Source organism: Typopeltis vanoorti, chromosome 25, assembly GCF_054136105.1.
Source record: "Typopeltis vanoorti isolate ZY-2024b chromosome 25, IOZ_Tvanoo_1.0, whole genome shotgun sequence".
Taxonomy (NCBI): domain Eukaryota; kingdom Metazoa; phylum Arthropoda; class Arachnida; order Uropygi; family Thelyphonidae; genus Typopeltis; species Typopeltis vanoorti.
Window position 1 is genome coordinate 38,207,158 of NC_143573.1, and position 21,585 is coordinate 38,228,742.

At 34.9% G+C, this 21,585-nt stretch overlaps 1 protein-coding gene across 10 annotated transcripts in view; it reads right to left on the minus strand.

Annotated features, from left to right (window-relative positions):
- Nucleotides 1-21,585, minus strand: part of LOC150092673 (liprin-alpha-1-like) — a 778,236-nt gene that overhangs the window by 103,983 nt on the left and 652,668 nt on the right. For 8 of the 10 annotated variants that reach the window (XM_090414522.1, XM_090414523.1, XM_090414518.1 and 5 more), the window contains one exon: nucleotides 20,686-20,882. In XM_090414522.1, coding sequence (XP_090270648.1) covers nucleotides 20,686-20,882 — 197 coding nt within the window. The remainder of the gene's footprint in view (nucleotides 1-20,685; nucleotides 20,883-21,585) is intronic. The other 2 variants (XM_090414524.1, XM_090414521.1) reach the window with 1 other exon arrangement.

Sequence of the window (21,585 nt, forward strand, 5' to 3'; positions counted from 1 at the left end):
TTCCCTCTTCCATGCTGCAGCCTTAAAGGTTCCTTTGTCCTTTGCATCAAATATTAAGCTAAGATTATTTTGCGCAGCCCAGTTTGTTAATGCTTCACCATTTTCATCATTATTATTGTAATTCCACATGGTGTGATGGCTGTTAAAATTTCCTATGTAAATAGTCAGATGTGGAAATATGGGAATTACTTCAGGTGGCCATTCTACCAGGGGAGGCTTATAGATGTTAATCACTGTGAGATTTTCAATTTTGGCTATGATAGTGTGTATATTCTGATTAATATTTGCTGATATTAAGTGGGCATTCTCTATATTATTGCGTAAGACTGAGTTTTGCTTGAGCATGAGACTAATTTACCACTCATAAAAGTTTGAACCTATGCATAAGGGGAAAGGTATAGAATAATAGAAACAATAGGGCCATAACTGAAAACTGAGATCTCTATAAATGCTATATATATATATTTAACAAATTTAGGTAGCTGTTAGAACTCTGGGAAAGTTTCTCTGAGCAAGAATTCTTCTGTCCTAGGATTCTGACTGGCGCAGAAGGAACAAACAAATTTGTCAGAATTCGAAAAGGAGACGGCCCCAGAGGGATAGACTGGAGATCTCATTCTTAGTGGGCACAAGAGGGGATAATAGTAACATACATTTAAAGAAAAACCACGACGTAACAATGCCGCAGCCAACAGGATGTGTTTGTTCCATTAATTGAGAATACTGGATCAATCACAGTGAGTTGGTCTTGGTCTCATGCACAGCAATCAGGAGATTTTAGAAAAGAAATTTGAAAAATAACCTTTGTACATCAGTGTGAGCTAAAGTACAAGTATGTCTCTTCCGTCGAGCTCTGAGCTAAAGACTCGGAATTCTTTAGGACTATAAACCTCCAGCAGATTTCTCCTCAGTTTTCCAGAGAGGACACTGATGACGTGAGAACATTTTTTGATATATAGAAGAGCTTAGAAAAATTGGGTGATGGAGTGACTTCCAGCTACTTATTCTGCTTCGCAGTAAGCTAGTTGGAAGAGAAAAAAGTTTCTTTTACTCCTCGCCAATCCTGAAAGAAACTTTGAATTATCAAATGTTTAAGGAATCTGCATTTCCCAATTTTCAAAGGCAAAAAATGTAGGACCTAACTTATGGAAACCTCAAAGAATGGTGCAAAAAGAAAAAGAGCAAGTGTCCGACTTTCATAACAGGCTGCTCACTCTTGGAAGTACTATGAGTGTGTCTGATGAGGAAAAACATCATTTAGATTGGGCTGTATTTCAGAACTTCAGAATAGGTTTAAGGCAAGAACTGAGAGAAACAGCTTTTGGGAAGGGCATAACCAGCTTGGAAAGTTGTTACGAAGCAGTGAAGGAAAGAGAGCAGCTGCTTGGGGATATATGTCCCACAGCCACTGTTGGACCAGTTAATGTAATTAGGGAGGGTAGAGACACTGCTAAGGATCCCAATCCAGGGAAGCAGGGCTTAGAAAGAAAAAAGAAACAGAAGGTGCAGAGAGGAATTGAGGGGAACAAGACCAAATTAGTATGTAGTGTTGATGCTAGTGCCTGTGATTTTAGCGAGGTTAGCTCATTAGTCAGACAAGAAATAGAGAAGTTGCATCGGCCGGCCATGGAGTGTCTTGACACGGTTCTCAGTCAATTGACATCAGGTTCTCTGAAGCATCAGGAGAATTTCTCCTTTCACCAAGATAGGATAACTAATATCATTCATAGAGAGGTTGAATAAAATGGTTAGATAAAATGGACTTCATGATGCAGAAGTTGACAGAACTGTCTGCCAAGTGCAATACGAACTCTTATTTGTCCTCGGGCAGAGAAATTAAGAGGGGGTATCGTCGAGAAATATCTAGGTGATACAGTTGCAACAAATTGGGGCATCTTGCCCATGACTGTTTTATTACACCAGGAAATTCAAGAGGGAGATATCAATCAGAAAAAAAAGTCACATATTTGAGCTAGGCAATCTGACGAAAGGGGACAACAGAATCAGGGACAATTCCCTGGAATGACTGTGAATGGAAGAATTTGCGGGAAGGGTTTCAGGGCACACCAGGAAACTCAAGAGGAAGATATCAATCAGAAACAAAGTCACATATTTGTGCTAGGCAATCTGATGAAAGGGAACAACAGAGACAGGGAGAATTCCCTGGAATGACTATGAATGGAAGAATTTGCGGGAAGGGTTTCAGGGCACTTATTGACACTGGTTCCCAAGCCTCCATCATCTCAGAGAAATATTTCAGGGAACTGGAGCCCTACGTAAAAGGAAGACCAACTAAGAAAATCCATCAGACTTTTAGGGATATCTCCTTCCACCACTCACGCCATGAAGTCGGTAAGACTAAGAGTGGGACTGCCCGATTTTGGCTTATATGTGTGGCACAACTTCATAGTCTTACCCAGAAACTCTCTCCCTCATCTAAGGTTGATTCTAGGGGAGGATTTTTTAAGAAAGTATGGATTCTCATGCAACTATTCAAGAGAGGAGGTTTGTTTCCTTGAAGGGAGATTTACTGTAGTGGATCAAAAATCACAAGCCCAAGATAAAGAAAGCATCCCTCTGAACAACAAGTCTCAGTGCATGAATGATGCGGAACTGACTAAAGAATGCGAGAGCCCTATGGCTAGCACTCAATCGGGATCAGATGAAACTTCCTTATCAAAGGAAGGAGAAAATCCAGATGCTGGCAACAATGATGAAATTAAGGTGCCATAGGGTAATGAAATCACAAGCGAGGGACAAAATACTACCTACAAAGGGACAATAGAAATTAACCACATCAGCATAAAAGATAGGACTAAGAGATTCTACAGCAGAATAGCAAGTGACAAGCATATGTCTCGAGGAAAGCAAGATAAGTATAACAATGCTGTTTGCACATGCCAAGTAATCACTGAAGATCCAGAATGTGAATTCTGGCCCAAGCATGAGTTTGAATTAAGATCTAAGCAAAGTGGAAGAGTCATCTCCAGAGAAATGAGGAAAAACTTAAAAAAAAATTTTTTTTAATAAAAGGGGAGACTTTGTTAGATCTTGAATAAGGACCTTTTTGTCAAAAGGATCATTCATTCAAGATTTAACAATACAATAATAACCAATATATACTTGTACTGTTAGTAAAGAAACAAATTGTTAATAGAGAACATAACTGAATTACCTTAAAATGAAGTACAAAAAAAGGGAAGAATTTGTCTGACTAGATAGAAATATTGTTGTTTGAAAACACTAGTAAGAAAAAATACTCTATGCAAAATGTATGTCAATGCAAACAAAGTTCCAAAGGTTGCGTGCGAGTTACCCACGATAAGCATAACGCCCGAAGCGAAGGCATTCGTGGAAAGCAAATTGAACTTGTGTTCCCCGAAAAGAACGCTCTTGAGGAGAAGAGTTGTAACCAAACAACTTAAGGACCAATAGGAAGGCACTGTGAGAAAACTTCTGCAACGAAAAAGAGGGTGCAACAAGGGATAATAAATGCGGGTTCGTGTGGGTTTCAACCCCTGTGTTTTCCCTGTTTCCGTTTTCTTTCGAATCCACGATGCTGACTGGCAGAAGGGAATTCTACGACTTCGGACGGCAAGTTTCTCCCCATTGCTGACTAGCAAGTATTGGGCGAGCTGTACACGAGATGACGGCGTCCACTGACTCAGACCATCAGTAGAAGTGCTACCAAAATGACACAACGGAAAGTTCCTCCAGGGAGACGGGCAGTCTGACGATAGTGACCAGCGAGATAAGCGTTTGCCCAGCAGAGTGCAGAAATGGTTGTATGAGATGAGCGAAGTGACCTCCACGTGGACGCAACCCACTGAAGCAGTAAAGTATCTAACAGTAAAGGACGTGACAAAGGGGACATGGTAACCTCATGCGGTGGTGGTAATGTACAGAATTCTCTTATTTTATTAACAATTAGCATTAGAGGAAAAGGGTGAATCAATTTCTAGTTGGAAGAAAATGGACAATTGCCAAGAGAACGTTTTGAATTACTTATATGCATTGTAACTTGTTAGCTCCATTGGACTGGTAATCAGAGGACTTAAGTTCTTGTGTGAGACCTAATTAATGTGGTGGGGTCTGTGTTAGCGTTTGAAGTTAAAATTGTAAACGTGTGTTTTCCCATGCTAAGTGTGTTTTAGTTGACCAGAGGATATGAGTTATATGTTCGTTAACTAGAGTGTTCATTTATGATTGTCAGTTGATTTAGTATAGGTAATGTGATAAGCTTCTGATATGTTTAAACCTAACTGTAAACTCATTAGATCTTTAATAAACATGTTTTACTATGTAAGCCTGAGTTCTGCTTGAGCATGAGACTAATTTACCACTCAAAAAAGTTTGAACCTATGCATAAAGGGAAAGGTATAGAAAAATAGAAACAATAGGGCCATAACTGAAAACTGAGATCTCTACAGATGCTATATATATTTAACAAATTTAGGTAGCTGTTAGAACTCTGGGAAAGTTTCTCTGAGCAAGAATTCTTCTGTCCTAGGATTCTGACTGGTGCAACTGGAACAAACAAATTTGTCAGAATTCGAAAAGGAGACAGCCCCAGAGAGACAGACTGGAGATCTCATTCTTAGTGGGCACAAGAGGGGATAATAGTAACATAGATTTAAAGAAAAACCACAACGTAACAACTTCAATTCGGGAGGATAATGGATGGCAATGCTGTAGTCAATGAAGTTCTAACTGAGGCTCGGCTATTGCAGTCACCCTCCTGCCATGATCAGAGTTTTAATAGCTCAATATCACCTTATCCCAACTTCAATTACTGTTATATCTTGCTTTTCAATACATTTAATGGTATCATAAAAGGTTTTTAACTGGCTGGCAAGGAAATGCAGGAGTGTAATTGAAAGTGGATTTTCAAAGAAATTTTTGAGACTGATAGGACATTTGTTAATAGAAAGAAAACATGACTTCAATGAAGGGAACATGTCAATATTCCTTTGGATTGCAGGCAAAAGAGAGAGCCATCTTGTCTTGCTGCTACCCAAAACAGTTTTATACTCTGTGTTTGTGAATTCACAAAATGATCCTCAACTCGTACACAATATATGTGGAAATGTTGGTAAATCTTGTTAATTATTAACAGAAGATCGATAGGTAAGCAATTATGTATCATATGTGCAGGGCAAGATTTACCAACATTTAAAATTAAAATTAAATTAAATTGTTCACAGCGTTTTCTTGTATTTTGAAGTACAGATTATCCTTTCCCTTTCTCTTCTTTCCACCGAAGTTTGTATTTGTATTATCTGCTAATATAGCAATAATCTTTTTCAGGAGATCTAACTTCTGTAACACTTCCAACACATAAGAAAATAAAAGTTCACCACCTAAATTAACTCCAACACATTCACCTTCACACCTTTTGTGGATGATAGTATCTAATGACCAGATAATTTCATGTTAAATCTAATGACCACTAATTTCATGTTAAAATCGACCAACCTTTGCCAGCAAAGGTTGGTCGATAAAGTATTATTTGGTTGTAAAGTATTATTTATAATACTAATTATTATTATTATAAATAATAAATAAATAAAATTTATTATCAACATTATAATAGAAATTGGTACTAAAAACGAGATAAAATCCATTTATCCATTTTTCCTGAAGGATACTTAAAAAAGCGGGACTTCTGGAATTAACTTGGGACATTTTTATAAAAAATGGGACTGTCCCAGGAAAAACGGGACGAATGGGAACCCTATTCTAGTATACCCTAAATAATGGGAATGAGGTGCTTAGATAATTCACGACTGAGATTAAGAATTGCTTTCTGGGTTAGCAAAACATTGATTACATTCTGAAATTCTTCCCGCAGAAAAGTTTTCTTAGTGAAAGTGTAGATGTAGTATGATTTGAGTGGATCTCTTCAACTTCTTTGGAAATAAGAATTGCCATCTCATTATCTTTTACGAAAGACTAAATGATTATTTAAACAAATACCATACTATCTTAGATTAGCTCACCTTCACATTTATGAATATTAATAATGTTAAGTTCTTCTGTGATAGTTTATTATTATTATTATTCCTGACCTCTATGGAGTCATAAGACTCATTGCAAGAGGTCCACCAGAGATAATCTTACACAACATGAAGTTTATTGTGCCACTCCTTAAACCTATCCATCATTTGCACTTCACAACCCTTTCAGGCAATGCATTTCATGTTTCCTGCATTCAAAAAAAAAACTTACTTATTACCCCCCCCCCCTTACTTACTATTCCTTTTTGCAACTTCCAGGGATAGCCTTTCATCATTGTTCCTTCCCCTTGGTCTACCATATGAAAAATGTCTTCAGTGTTAATCTGGTGAATATTTTTCAACAGCCAAAATTTCTCGATCATACCCTCCTTCCTATCTTCTATCCATCAAACTAGATTTGCATGCCTTCAGACTCTCCTCATATCCAACATTGTGCAGTCCTGATATTATTTTCATCATCCATCTCTGCATTCTTGCCAAGATTATTTCATCCTCTTCAAATCCCAGTGACCAAATCTGAGCACAGTAATCCAGATATGGTCTGATCAGAGCTTTATATGTTGGAACCACTACCTTTTTCTGTGCTGTCAATGTCCACTTCAATATTGCAGCAATTCTCTAGGCTATCTCCACTATCTTTTGGAATATTTCCTCTGAACTTCAGTTTCTATCTACAATCACCTCATGATTCTGTGTTTCCTCCACTTCTTCCAGTATAACTCCATCAAGTTATACTGAATGTAAAATATCCCATTTGTGGATCACAGATTTCAAAACCTTACATTTAGCTGCATTAAACTGACATCCTTCCTTCTTTTGGCCATCTTTCTAGCTTATTCAGATCCTCCTGAAGAGACCAAAACTCAGCACCATTACAAATAACTTTCCTAAGCTTCACAACATCTGCTAACAATTGCACTGGACTACAGATTCTTATCTGAATCTGTAGTCGAGTGACCATATCAGTGACATAAAATTGAATAGTAATGGTCACAGTACTGAATCCTGTGGAACTCTGCTTATAATCTTCCTGCTCAGTGATACTGCCTCATACACAACTCTCTTATATCTATCAGAAAGACAGTTATTAATGCAATACACTAAACTGATATTATAAAAGGCAACCAAGATTACTAAAACAAAAGCAACCTTCACAAATCTATGCTGGGCTGCATAAATAATATTGCCCTTATCTCCCCAAATTCAGTATATGAGTTTTTATCACTTTTTCCAAAATCTTAACAACAACAACAACAACAACAACAACAACAGAAGTACAAACTAATCTATATTTTGATACCTCCATTCCATCACAACTCATATGCAATGGCACTATCTTGTATTTCCTCTACTCAAGAACTTGTCCCATTGCAAGACTATCATTGAACAGCCAAGATAATGGTTTGGTAGTTCTTCCTGAGCACATTTCCTTAAAATACCTGACATTCACTAAATACCTGATTATTCACTAGAATATGAAATATACACCTACTAGTTATTCAAATTAAGTGGATATTGAATCCAACATTATTTCAAAGCTGAATAGAGAACCTACGAGAGTTTCATGCCAAATATAGAAACTATAAAAGTTTTGGCATATCTAAGCATATGCAAACCATTCATGACAGGGGCAACTCGTAGTAAAGGTGGAGTAGGCTCTGATCACTATCCTTAGTATTTCCCATAATGTAAAACAATTCCTAGCAGACATGTATGATGTTAAACATCTGCTAGGAGATGTGTTTTACATTATGAGAAATATTAAGGATAGTGATCAGAGCTTACTCCACCTTTACTACGAGTTGCCCCTATCACGAAAGGTTTGTATACCCTTGGATCTGCCAAAACTTTTATAGTTTCTATATTCGGCTTTGAAATAATGTTGGATTCAATATCCACTTAATTTAAATAATTTTGAATCGCCAAAGTGAAGCCTTTGGTACACCTACTAGTTTGGCACACCCACAAAAGAGCTGGTGGATTCATCAGGGCTTAAACAGCAAAAATAATATAAACACATTGCAAAGTTGACTAAACACTGAAAAACTACTACTACAAAAAAAAAAATAAATAAAAAATAAAATAAAATAAATTAAATTTAAAAAAAAATTCATTCTGACAAATAAACATTAAATCGCATGGCATGCATCAGATGTCTGCAGTTAACGACAAAAGATTTAATAAGCAATTTCTATATATCACTTAATATCAGTCTTGGGTTTTATTCAATGTTCCACGTGAATGGATGACCGTAACTGATTCCTTCAGAAGTGTGAAATAAAAATTTTCTTCTACATAAGACACGGTTGAATTGTTACAATCAACTGCATGGTTGGTATTATAAGTATGGCTGGCCAGACCAGATCTATCTTTTCTTTTGTGCTCTACATTTACAACATGTTTCTTCTTTCTCACTCAAATCCACAGCTTGCTTGTCCTATGTAGGCTAATCCACAAGCATATGGAATTCTATATACTCCTGGGTAGTTGTAGAAAGGTGTGCATTTAGGAGCCTTTAGGAGGCTGCAAACAGTTTAAAAGTTACTCTGATGTTGTGATCTTTGAAAAGAGATAATCATCATCACATTTTTTCAAGGATTTAGACCTAGAGTGGCCTGTTTTGGTCTTTAAAGTCATTGTTGATCTCTTTAGAGGATGTCCTGGTTTACTTTTTGCTAATGGTATTCCTTTTTCCTAATTTAAAACTTGTTTTGGTAATATTTCTATTTTCATTCTTTCAACATGTTCCATCTATTTATATTTATATTTTCTTATTTTTTTATTACTTATTCCTGCTTTAATTCTTTCATAATTTCTTCATTTCTTTTGTGATCGAATAGAGTATAATTTGCAGTTTTTCTCATAAACTTCATTTCAGCTGTTATTAATTTTTGTTTGTCTTTTTTATTTTATTGTCTGGATTTCACTTCCATACAATACGACTGGTAGAGCTAATATATTGTATTGTACTTTTAGTCTAGTTTGTTTTTAAACTAGGTTATATTTAAATATAGAGTTAATTACACCTGTTATTTTTAAATATTTTGCAATGAAAAGAGATGCTATTTTAATCGATAGGCTGCCAATATATGGAACTGTGATCAAGTTTCTATATTGAATATTCTGGTTATTGAGAGAAGTAGGATTCAAAAATAAAATCCTGTCAACTGATTTTTCAGAATAGCCATTGAGAACAACAAAAAAATTTGAGAGTCTGGTGTTCAGTCTTCAGTTGTATAATAGAAACTACTTGATTCTTTATGGTGTGGGTTATACCTAATTTTTGAGGAGGATGGCATAGGGATGAGGTGTGAAGATAATGTACTATAAGTGTAGGCTTATGATATACCTCAAGAATAACACTATTGTCAGACTTTTCAGTGATGAGAACATCATTAAAAGGGAGTTTTCCATCTATTTCAAGCTCTAATATAAATTTGATAGTAGGTTTGTAAGAAGTAAGGGAATGAACAAATCGTTGCAGACTTGGGCAGTCATGTTTCCAAATAACAAAGATATCACCTTTATACCTCCACCAAACTGCTGGTTTTAGACTTATATCCATTAGGAAAGTCAAAGTTTCCATAAAAAGGTCACCTGAAGGAGGAGCTGTCCATCACAAGTCCAAATTGTTGCTTGGAAAGCAAATTATTCCACTGAAAAAATTGGTTATTCACATAAGCTACTGATGTTGGTAGGAAAAAAGTCTTAAACAAGGTTTAATTTAACACGTTTTATAGGAACATTAGTAAAGAGGGTTACTATGTCAAGACTTGCAAGTCTGTCAGCGGATGATACTGTAAACTTGATAGTTTCTGTACGAAATGGGATGATTTTTTGATGTAAGAAGCATATGACCTTATGTCATGTCCTAATAGATTACCTAAGTGTTTAGATGAGGCTTGAGGAGCTGATCACATCTACGATTGGTTACAAAGGAAACCAGGCTTATGTATTTTATGAAACCCATAAAATCATGGAGGAATAGGGTGCAATGACTTGAGCTTTCATAATAATTCTGGACAGTTTGGGACATTTTTATAAACTGTTTGTTTTTTGTGAGTTATCCATGTAGAGTGATGATCCCAGAATTGAGTAGGTGGAAAAGTCAGACAGCAAACTTGTAATTTTTTCATTATAATCATCTGTATTTAGAACTACTGCTATATTTCCTTTATCAGCTCTTAAGATTATAATGTTTATATTCTTTCAAGTAATAGGAGAGCATTCCTTTCTGAGAAGGAGATATTAGATCTCAGAATTGATAGAGAAAGAAGATGAGTAGCAGTTTTCAGTCTATAATATTGGCATTATCCAGTGGGAAGATACAAACTCCTTTTTCAACATTATGCTAAAAATCAACTTTTGGAATATAACCCAAAATCATGGGATAGTTGAAACGTTTTTAAGAACAGATTCCCCTGGTTGTTAGGCAGTGTTCTGAAAGGTTACATACGACCTCATCTGAAGGTTAGGACAACTCCCTATTCATCTGAGATTACAGTAATGAACTAAATTTCTTCTTCATTCTATTTGTGCAATAATTAAAAAAAGTGCCATGCTGATATGAGCTATGAACCATAATTGCTGATGTTCTAAGAAACCATATCTAACTCGATGGAAATGAAATGTGGATTGAGTCATATAAAATGTAGTTTTTTGATTGCAGATCTATTAATACTAATTGAAAGTATTAAACCTATACTTTCAATTTGACATTGCCCAATATTTTGGGCAATGTCGAATTGCCATGATCAGGGAACAAAATATAATAAGATATGTACATGCAGGCACTACACTAAGTAATGAAGATGATGCATGTCAACTGAGTAGCCCTGAAGTCCTAAAGGACTTTAGGCCCACACTTATTATTACTGTTCGTGACACCTCCAAGGAGTCTGAAGACTCATCGCGGGAGGACACCTACCATTATACAACTGTCTGAACCACTACACCGAACCTCTACTACCAATCATCTCCATCAACGGCATCTACCGCCAACCTCCACAACTAGTATTTTTTTATGTGTTAATTGCGTGTGTTCTGAAGGGCCGATTTATCTGTATGTGGGATGAAAAACCCTGCTACCTCCATATTTGATCGGCTAACTCACCTTCGATTAAAAATCGTCCACATAAAGATTCCTCCCATCCCGACGAGAATTGAACTTAGGCCTATTCCAATCGAAGGGCGCAATGTATAAGCTTTACCACTAGACTGTTAATTAGCAAGGCCTTTTTGCATTTTAGATTTTAACAATGCTGAACTTGTGTTTTATGAAGATCAACTCAAGACTTGCTTCAGACTCTCTCACATTTATTTTTTGTTCTCAATGGCTATTCCAAAAAACAGTTGGTTGACAGGATTTTATTTTTTAACCCTACCTCTTTCAATAACTAAAATATATATATCATTCAGACTAATCATATCATACTGGCAGTCTATTGATTAATAAAACATCTCTTTTCAAACATCACGACATCAGAGTAACTATTCAACTGATTGATGTTCACAACCTCCTGAGGTCTCCTAACAAACCTTTCTACAAATACCTGGAGTTATATATAATTCCATGTTCTTGTGGTTTAGCATACATAGGACAGACAAGGTGCAGATTTGAGGTGATAAAGGAGGACCATGTTGCAGATGTCGAGCATAAACGAAAAGACAGACCTGATCTGGCCAACCATACTTTTAAGCAATGACTTATGTAGAAGAAAATTTTTATTCCAGACTTCTGAAGGAATCAGTTATGGTCATCAATTCACACAGATCACTGAGGACTGATATTAAGCGACATACGGAAATTGTGTATTAAATCTTTTAACATCAGAGACTTCAATTTTGCCAACAATCACCTTCTGCTGCTAACTGCAGACAGCTAACGCATTAAAAAAAAAAATTTTTTTTGTGGTTACCACCCACGAAAGATTATTACTAAATCTATAGTACATTTGTACCATGGGTGGGAAAGGAAGGATTTTTACCCTCCATTTTTATCAATTTTATATATATATTGTAATTTTATATTTTATTTATTTATTTTTCATGGTTTTGAAACTCTGCTCTAGAGACCAAACACAGAACTTTTTCAGCCATTTCAGGCCTCCAGTAAGTGGGTGGTCAGGTCTCACACTGGATGATGAAATTCATCTTCCACCTAAAACATCCACGGTCATGACAGAATTTGAACCCACGACCTGTTGGGTGGAGAGTGGGTATGGTAACCACTCAGCAAACCATGCCAGCATGCAGGCATTCATGTTAACATTAAATTTAAACTGCATGACATGCAGTTTAATTTTTTTTTAATCTATTTACATATTTTTGATGTTTATTAAGCCCTGATGAAGCCACCAGTTCTTTTTTTAGGTGCCTATTTTAATCTCTCTTAAGAAAAGTTATGCATGTTGCATACCACTGTGGCTGAGACTTGAATGTGGCCAACAATTTAATTGTGAATTAATAAAATTCAACTGTTTTACATCATATAAACAATTTTACGAACCTTCTTTTAGTTTATATATTTTCTTAAAAATACAGTATATAATTTGTTTGAACTTTATAATTTCCATACAATCTAATTAAGAATAACCCTGAAATGAAGTTGTGCTTTTTTTTCCCCTCTCAATTTCAATCCTACTCCACACAAAAGTAGTAAATATCTTTTTAAAAGAACACTTACATAATTACATAAAGTTTAACCTTCAAAAATTTCTATATAAATTTGATTTTGTTTGCAGCTTTAATAATTGTAGATAATAATTTCCATGCTAACATATTCAGAAATCCATCTCAAATCAATAAGTTTTTATTATAATTTTTCAAATCTGTTTTTTACTAAAAGCAAAAAAGATTTTCAGCATTATTGATTTAGCCTACTCTCTGAGTTCCATTTATTTTTCCAAAAACAGGGATGGTGAGTGAAGCAAGCAGGGAGGTGGAATTGAGTACATTTACATCTATAATTTTTCTTTTCTTTCTTTCTTTTTTTTTTTTTGTATGGATGCATCATGGAATAGTTTTAGGTAACTTGGTAATTTTAATAATTTATAGTTTTCTGCATATATCACAAAATAAATAAAAGTAACTTCAAAGAAAAGTGTTACAAGCATGATTTGCAAATAAAAGTAAAAGAAAGATATAGTCAATGATTAGTAAATAAGTAAGGCACAGAATTTCAATATGTCAAGTACAGTTCTTTGAAACAAATTTTTCTCTCTCTCTCTCATTTTCTCTACCATGAGAATACATCATGCAAGCTAATTTTTGTTCTGTTTTTAATACATAAGAAATATACTAAGCTCAGCAAGTGATATATATCGATTTTGCAAATTACACAAAATTATCTGCAGAGAATATATTAATACAATAACATACAATAACAAAAGAAAGGTTTTTCTTTTCTGTTAAAATACAATAATACCCTACTTTACGATGATCTGCTCATCTGACACTTTTCAATTATGACTCACGCCCATTTATACAATGCTACATTCACTCATTTGACATTTTTGGTGATTGACACTCTCACAAATCAACTGATGCACAGTTTACATGGTTTGTTTATGGTATCTGTTCACTATACCTCTCTGTCTTTTGGCATTTGATGTGAATGATAAACTATTTTTAACTATTATTTTATTTTATTGTTGTTAATAATGGTATATAAAATTCAAAATACGGGTGCTGTTGCTTCCAGTGAAAAGAAAAAACATGTAAACCTATCACACTGAATGCTAAGATTAAAATTATTAATTTTAGTGTGATAGCATATCGAAAACAGGCTGCAGGCTCAACTTACTTCAATGCTACTGTTGTTACAGCTGTCAAAAACAAAAATAAAGTTCTAAGTGAAGTGAAGAGTGCTACACTAGTTAACACTACATTTATCTGTAAACATGACAATCTTATTGTCAAAACAGAAAAACTTTTAATGGTGTAGATTAATGACCAAACTTGTTGGCATGTTCCCTTAAGCCAAGCAATTCAGAATAACTTTTTAGTTTTCAAAAATGATTCTAAATTTTTGTTTGCATATCTGATATAAATGAATGCTTTATTTACATCATTTATACACACATGGTTGCTTAAATACATTATTAAACCTTTATATGCATCTACAAGTGAAAAAATAAAAATACTAAAAGAGAAAAAAAAGTGATCCACTATACGAAAATGGTCCGTAAATTAATATGCCATAAGACCGGTGTATGCCTGTCTGTATAAAGGGTGGTTGAAAAAATAATGCCCAATTTTTGAATAAATTGGGGTGAAAACTGCTCATACTGCAGTATGAACAGTATGCACCCCCAACATTATCACGATGTAAGGTTATGGTTGGTGAAATGGTCAGAATTATGGCTGAAGAAACTAATTCTATGAAGCCAGTGTATTGTCAATTAAAACAGAACTTACTATATAAGTTAAAGCTGATGTACAGATATTAAAGGATATTATAAATACAGTACTGCTATCCAGCCAAAAGGCTGCAGGTTTGAATCCTGCCTAGGACATGGATGTTTGTGATTGTCTTTCATCTTCATACAGTTATTCACACAAATATATAGATATATATGCTCCCAATATGGAGTGGATCACCATGGAAGTAGACCAACCCTCCTGCAAGAAGAGAGGCCTTTCTCCAGAGGTAGAGAAGATACAGGATGGGTATCATATCAAATACAGTACTTAGTTCCCTATACTCAGTCTTTTGGGCATAGGAAACTTGTTATTTATGACTCTCCAACCCAAGATGGAAATTTCATGCACATTCTGGTGAGCAGTATGCACACCAACATTATCACAATATAAAGTTATGGTTGGTGGACTGGTCAGAATTATGGCTGAAGAAACTAATTACGAAGCCAATGCATTGTCAGTTAAATGCTTGTATCAGAATACAGATTTGCTTGTTTTATGGAGAAGAAAAATCCAAAAATCCATGGGGACAGGATGGAAATCTCACCACCTCTCATAAGCAACATGAAATTCTTGACATGTACCTTCAAGGAGTGGACAGGGCTGCTATGATAGTATTACACAATAATAAACAAATCTCTTGCTAACTTCTTATCAGCCTTTTCCCTCTAAACTAGTCTGCCATTTGTCAGGAGTTGGTTTTAAGGCACATCGCACTGCATCAATAAATCTACACCTTGGTCTATCTGCTGGGTCTTTTTAATGCCATCCTTGTCTTCTAAGTAACAAAAGTGTTTGATTCTGATCTTTCTTTTCCTATCCTATTTCATTGCACACATCACCTTAGATCAAATATGATCAAGCATTCTTTAATGCTAACAATGTCAAGTTGCTTTTCTAATATCTTCTTTTAAATAGGATTCTGGATAAAGAATTAAACAAGAATATAACTTCTTGGCAAGTTTAATTTAATTAATAGAAGTCAGCCATCGATGCCATCTATTTATTCCCCTAATTTTTCTCAGAACTCTCATATCTGTGGTCTCTCATCTTTGATGAAATCTTTTAATTTCTGATCCAACTCTGAAATGCATAATTTAATACTGGTTTGAACAATGTCTTATATGGCACATTTCTCTCTTATTCCATATACATTTATTCAACTGGCTCCCCCAGTATGTCAACTTTGCTTATTCTGTTACCTATTTCCAAATTTGATTTGCCACCTTCACTAAGAATTTGTGCTGAAATATTTTACTTGTTCTATAGGTTCCACATTCAGGATGCAGATGATATTTTCCATATTCCTGCCTGGTTTTTTTGTATGCTTTTTCTGGAGGCTTCAACTCTCTGAAGATCATTCACTCCATCCATCCATTCATCTCAGTGAGGGTATACCACTTCCTCTTTTTACAGGAACTTTACTTTCTGTTACTGTTTTCAGAGGTCCTCCTTCCATCTTTTCAATGTGTCCATAGTATTTCAGTTTTCTTGTGTAAATAGTATCCTTAAGGAGCCATGTTTTTATTGCTGATTTTCACACCAAATTTGTTATTACCCAGCAGTTATTCCATTTAGTTAAGAAATCTTGAAGACTAGTATTGGCTTTATTTAAGAGAGCATCATCAGCAATGAAAGGATCGAGATTAACACATCCAAATTTAATATAAGCCCTAATCCCACTTTCCTTCATAATGTGATTCATAAAGGTGATGAATCAAGTGCAGACAGACAGCACCATAATCTCATATTGGATTTAATATCAAACCATCTTACTGCACTTCTTTCAATTCTAATAATAATATAGAATAAATATAGGCTATGTATTGCACGATATAATGTTCTGTTTACGCCATACAATTGTAGTGTTTTGAAAAGTTCTTCTCTTTACACTTTGTCATACAAATTTTACACAGATCCTTGTTACATTCCCATGATTTCTCAACTATGTGTTTTAAAGTAAAAATATCATCTTGACAATCTGAACACAGCTCTTCATGTTTTTTTCTCTTCCACAATTTTTTTTAGCCTCTTCTTAAGTCTGCTTGCATACATCTTATCTAGAACACTAAATAGGAAAATTTCTTTGTAATTCTCACATTCAATTATATATCCCTTTTTACAGATGGTATACTGACAGCTCAATTCCAGTGATCTGGAATTTGACTTTCTGAAAAGGAATTCTGAATTATGCAGTGCAGCCAATGTAAAACCCTTCTGAGCACTGCTGGTTGATTATCATCTACTCTTGTTACATTTCTACATTTAGGTTTCTGATGGCATTTTTTTTCAGTGGCAGATAGTGGTGCAATGGAAATGAGCAAGTGAAATAAGGAGACAAGTAAGGAGATATGAATAGCAAGCACAAGGTGGTGATGGACTTGACATTAGGTAGTGTGCCTGAAGATATGGAGGAGCTGAAGAATTGTGTAAGTTATGTAAGTGAATCTTAAGTGAGGGTAGGATGCTTGGAGAGAGAGAGCAGATGTGAGACAAATGAGTAGGTGTGGGAGAAAATTATGGGAATGGAGAAAGTCAAGAGAGAGAGAATAGATGAGAGAGAACAAGGAGGGAGAGTGAGGATCAACTCCAGTGTATGATTGCTGGTGAGCAAGGAATGAATAGATCTGTGAGGGGAGTAATGTATGAAGCCATAATTCATGGTGTGCATACTAGAATGATGGGGGAGTGTTTGCTCAGAACAATCTGCTTATGTTTTATGATAAGGTGATGAATGCGTTGGATAAGGGAGGATGATATGCAGTGATATTCTTGGACTTTACAAAAGCACAAGATAAGGTGGTGTACAAGCTGCAGAGGATAGGAATAGATAGTATACTGGTTAGATAAACTGGAGATTGGCTTTCTGAACAATACCAGCAAGTCGTGTATGATGGAGCCATGTCTCAGAAAAGGAAGGTGACAGTGGCATGCCTCAGGGTTCTGTTCTTGGGCCTCTACTGTTTAACTTATTTGTTAATGATATTTCATGTGGACTGACTGGGGATCTTCAAATGTTTGCTGATGATGCAAAGTTAGGTAAAACTACTCCTGGTAGTTTTATGATAAGGTGTTGTTAATTCTCTACAGGAAGATTTGAATAGACTTTTAGCTTGGATAAATGAGCAAAGATGCAGTATTAATATTAATAAATGCAAGGTGTTACACTTTGGGATACAGAGATATAAGACTACATACTATATTGGTGGAGCTGTACTTCATGAAGTAGATGAGATTCGGGATCTTGGAGTGGTGATAGACAGCGGACTGAAGTTCAGGGAGCACACTGTATGTGTTGCAAAGACTCTCTCAATGTGGTCTATCACAATGCAACACGTGCAATGTGATAGACCACATATGAATTACTGTGCTAAGATTTGTCACCTAGTTTTCATTGTGATGTGGAAACACTAGAGAGGGTCCAAAGATGAATAACTAAAGTGATATCAAAACTCTGGAGTGTTGGTTATGAAGAGTGTCTGAGAGAATGTGGATTACAGAGATTGGTGGAGAGGAGGAAAAGAGATGATATGATAGCATTAAGGGATTAATACAGAAGAAATTATAAAAAGTGTGGATATTAAGACAGAAGATTGAGAGGTCATTCCTGGAAGTTGTATAAAGATGTGGTGAAGAAGCATATGAAGAGTAGATTTTTTTTTATGTGGAGAGTAGTGAGTGGAATGCATTACCTGAGTACATTGTGAGTGCAGGTGGTGTAAATAACTTGAAAGCTTATTATGATAGACATGTTGCAGGTTGAGTGGCCCTCCCACGCTGAGTCTGTTGACTCCATGGAGGTTACCAAATAATAATATTTTCTGGTAAAATATTTGGGTGTAACTGTAACCCAGATTAAGTTTCAGTAATCAAGTTTATCAGTTTAATTAATATAATATTGACTAAATGGTTCTAATATACAAAAAAAAAATAAAAAATTAAAAAAAATCATTGTATCACCTTTAATGAATAGTAAATAATAATTTTTGGATAAAAAAAAAAAAACTTTATAGCAGTACTGCTTTGTTAATGAATATTAACAAAGGGTGGATAACTGAAGTACAATTGCATGATGCTGAACCAGAAGTAAATTGATATGCAAGGATCAGTTACTTAAAGAGTCAGTGTTTTTGAAGGTCAGATAAATGATAGATTACTGTAGTACATTCTTGCTGTCATTTGTGGCCTATACCACATAAGGCAAACATATGCTCCTAGAGTCAATTATAGATCTCTATAATGTCAACATCATGTGACAGAGAACTTAAGAACTTCAAAAGAGGTTTTATCATAGGTGGCCATATTAGTGGTCTATCCATTTACAAAAGGGTAAAAGACTACATTATCTAAAATAATCTGCATTACATGATGATGATGACATCATCATCAGCCAAAAGAAACGTAAGGGTGCCAATTCCAGGCAAGAAATGCACAGGAAGACCAGGAAACAAATACAAAGGGAATAAAAGCTGGTATGGAAATCTTATTAATGTGAAAGTGATCAGCTATGAGTTCAACAAATATACAAACTCAATTTCTATGTAAAGGTAGCTGAACATAAGCCAACATGGCAATGAAAGCATAGAATATACTAGTATAAAGAATATCATAACTAGTCTGTAGAGAGCTAGAAATATCAGATACAAGTGCTGAATCACATCACACTCTTTTCCAATCTATCAGATGCAGTGTATGAGAGAATGGGAAAAAAGGAATGTGACAGGTGTCTGGGGTAAGCCTTATGTCAAAGGGCATCATTCCAACTGTGAAGTTTAGGAGTAGAGGTGTAACAATTTAGAGATCCTATTCTCCTGGTATGGCCTTGGTAGTTGAAGGCATGGAAGATGAACATCAAGGGATTTGTAATACTTTTAGATAATGGAGTACTTAAATACATTGTGGCAGTTTTACAGAATTATGTTTCAGCATCACAATGCACTGCAGTATTACGGGTGATACTGCAATATGGTTTGAGGAAAATTATATAAAAAAACTTGACTGACTTACTTAGTCTTAATGATAATCTATTATCTGAAAAGTTGAACTGCAATATCGGATGCAAGCCAAACAGTGTATCTAACAGTGGTGCATGGATCTGTAGTCATGCTGAAGGAAGAATGGTTCAAAATATCTGACACATTATCACACACTGATGGAGAAAATGCGAAGAGGGCTGCAAGTGTGATCAGGGCCACAGGATAGTCAGATAATATTGATATGTGTGTGTGTGTGTGTGTGTGCACGCTTTGGGTTTCTTTGGAGGGTGCTACCCTTCAAATATTATTTCAACATGATTTATATATAATACATATTATGTTGATGGTTGGCACAGAGGCTCTGTATTCCAATCATACTGTAGCATGGATGTTTATGAATACCTTCAGGTGGCAGATGACTTGCATCACTTGTGTGAGACTAAAGCCATTACTCTGTGCTTACCAGACCTGAAGTGATTTGAAAAAGAAAAAAAAAGTACAATGTTTGGTCTTTAGAATAGGGTTTCCATATTATGTAGCTGTTAGTTCAATAATAATAATATTTGCTACATGTTTGCAAACTTTCAGCACAGGTGTGAATGTCTTAAAAAACACAATAACTACATTACAATAAATCACATACAATAACTATAACATCTGACTTACCGAATGGGATACATGGAGTTATTCTGTACCATTATTTGCATTTTTGATTGTTTTTACCCACATTCATATTTACAAAACAATTAGTTGAGATACTAATACCAATATAATAATTAGGAGGTTCCTTATGTTTTTTTTTATCAAGAGCATTCTTTTATTTAGAGAATTTTTATTACAAATCTAAGGCAACAGTGATATCATTTATGCCAATCATGTGGACATTTTTTGTTTCAAATTTTCTGTATTTGAGAAACAAGAAAAATGCAACAACAATAAAATTATCAAATATTACCACACTCAAAAATCTAAAAATCTAATCACAGTTTTTTTATGTTATGCATAAAGCATAACATTACTATGAACAGAAAGATTTTTTAAGAGAAATGAATTAAATGATATTTTACCAGAAGATAGTCAGATAATATTGATATGTGTACATCAAGAAAAATGGTCCATTGCTAAAAAAACCAAGGCATTAAGTTCTGAAGATAGTTAAAACTGCAATTTGAGTAAGTGTGTGTGTGTGTGTGTGTGTGTGTGTGAGAGAGAGAGAGAGAGAGAGAGAGAGAGAGAGGGTATTACTACAATAAAACCATTATTTAACTTACCTTGTGACATTAATTCTTTACTTAACACTTCTTTAGCTTTAGCTTTTTCTTTTTTACTGAAGAACCTACCGAGGGAGGACTTTAAACCTTTCTTCTTTGGGGGTGTTTTGTGCAGAGAATCTTGGGAAGAATTTGCAGAGCTAAGGGGGGAGGGAGTGCTATGTGAGCTTCCATTAGACTGTATGAGTGGGGTAAAGCTACAGTAATAACAGAAAAGAACCAAATTCAAAACAAAACAGAAAAAAAAAATACCACCATTAAAAAAAAAAAAAACTCTTGGTTTAAACAGAAGATAAAGTAAAACAAAACTAATAACAGAATGAAAAATGACAAACCAAAAAAATAATTTCATGGTACCTAATAAACACAAACAAAAGAAAAATAATAAATGTAAAATAAATGTGTAAGATACAACCAAAATATAAAATCAAAAGTATGCACTGTTAAATTTAATAAATAAATTTTCACCACTTTGTATAATAGCTCGATGATAGTTAATAACTAATATTAGTTTAATAAATCTTATTGTTTTTTTTCCCTTTCTCTTGAATGAAAAATATTGACATTTTCTTCTGCATCTCAAATCATATCGAATAATTTTTTATAGCATCAATGCTAAACAAAACAATATTTTTTTTCCTGATTAGCTGAAAATCGGTCAAGAATTAAGAAAACACCATACAATCACAGGATATCATGTTTTTAACACAATTCCATTATGTAAGTACTGTCACAGTGACAGTAACTAAGACATAACGAAAGGCTTAGGGGACTGCGATTGGTTAATCACAAACACCTATGCCTCACATTCTGTCTAAGTAATTGTCAGTGACAATTATTATATAAGTGAGAGTAGTGCTACAAACAATACCAGAAGAACAAAATAAATTTATTAACGTA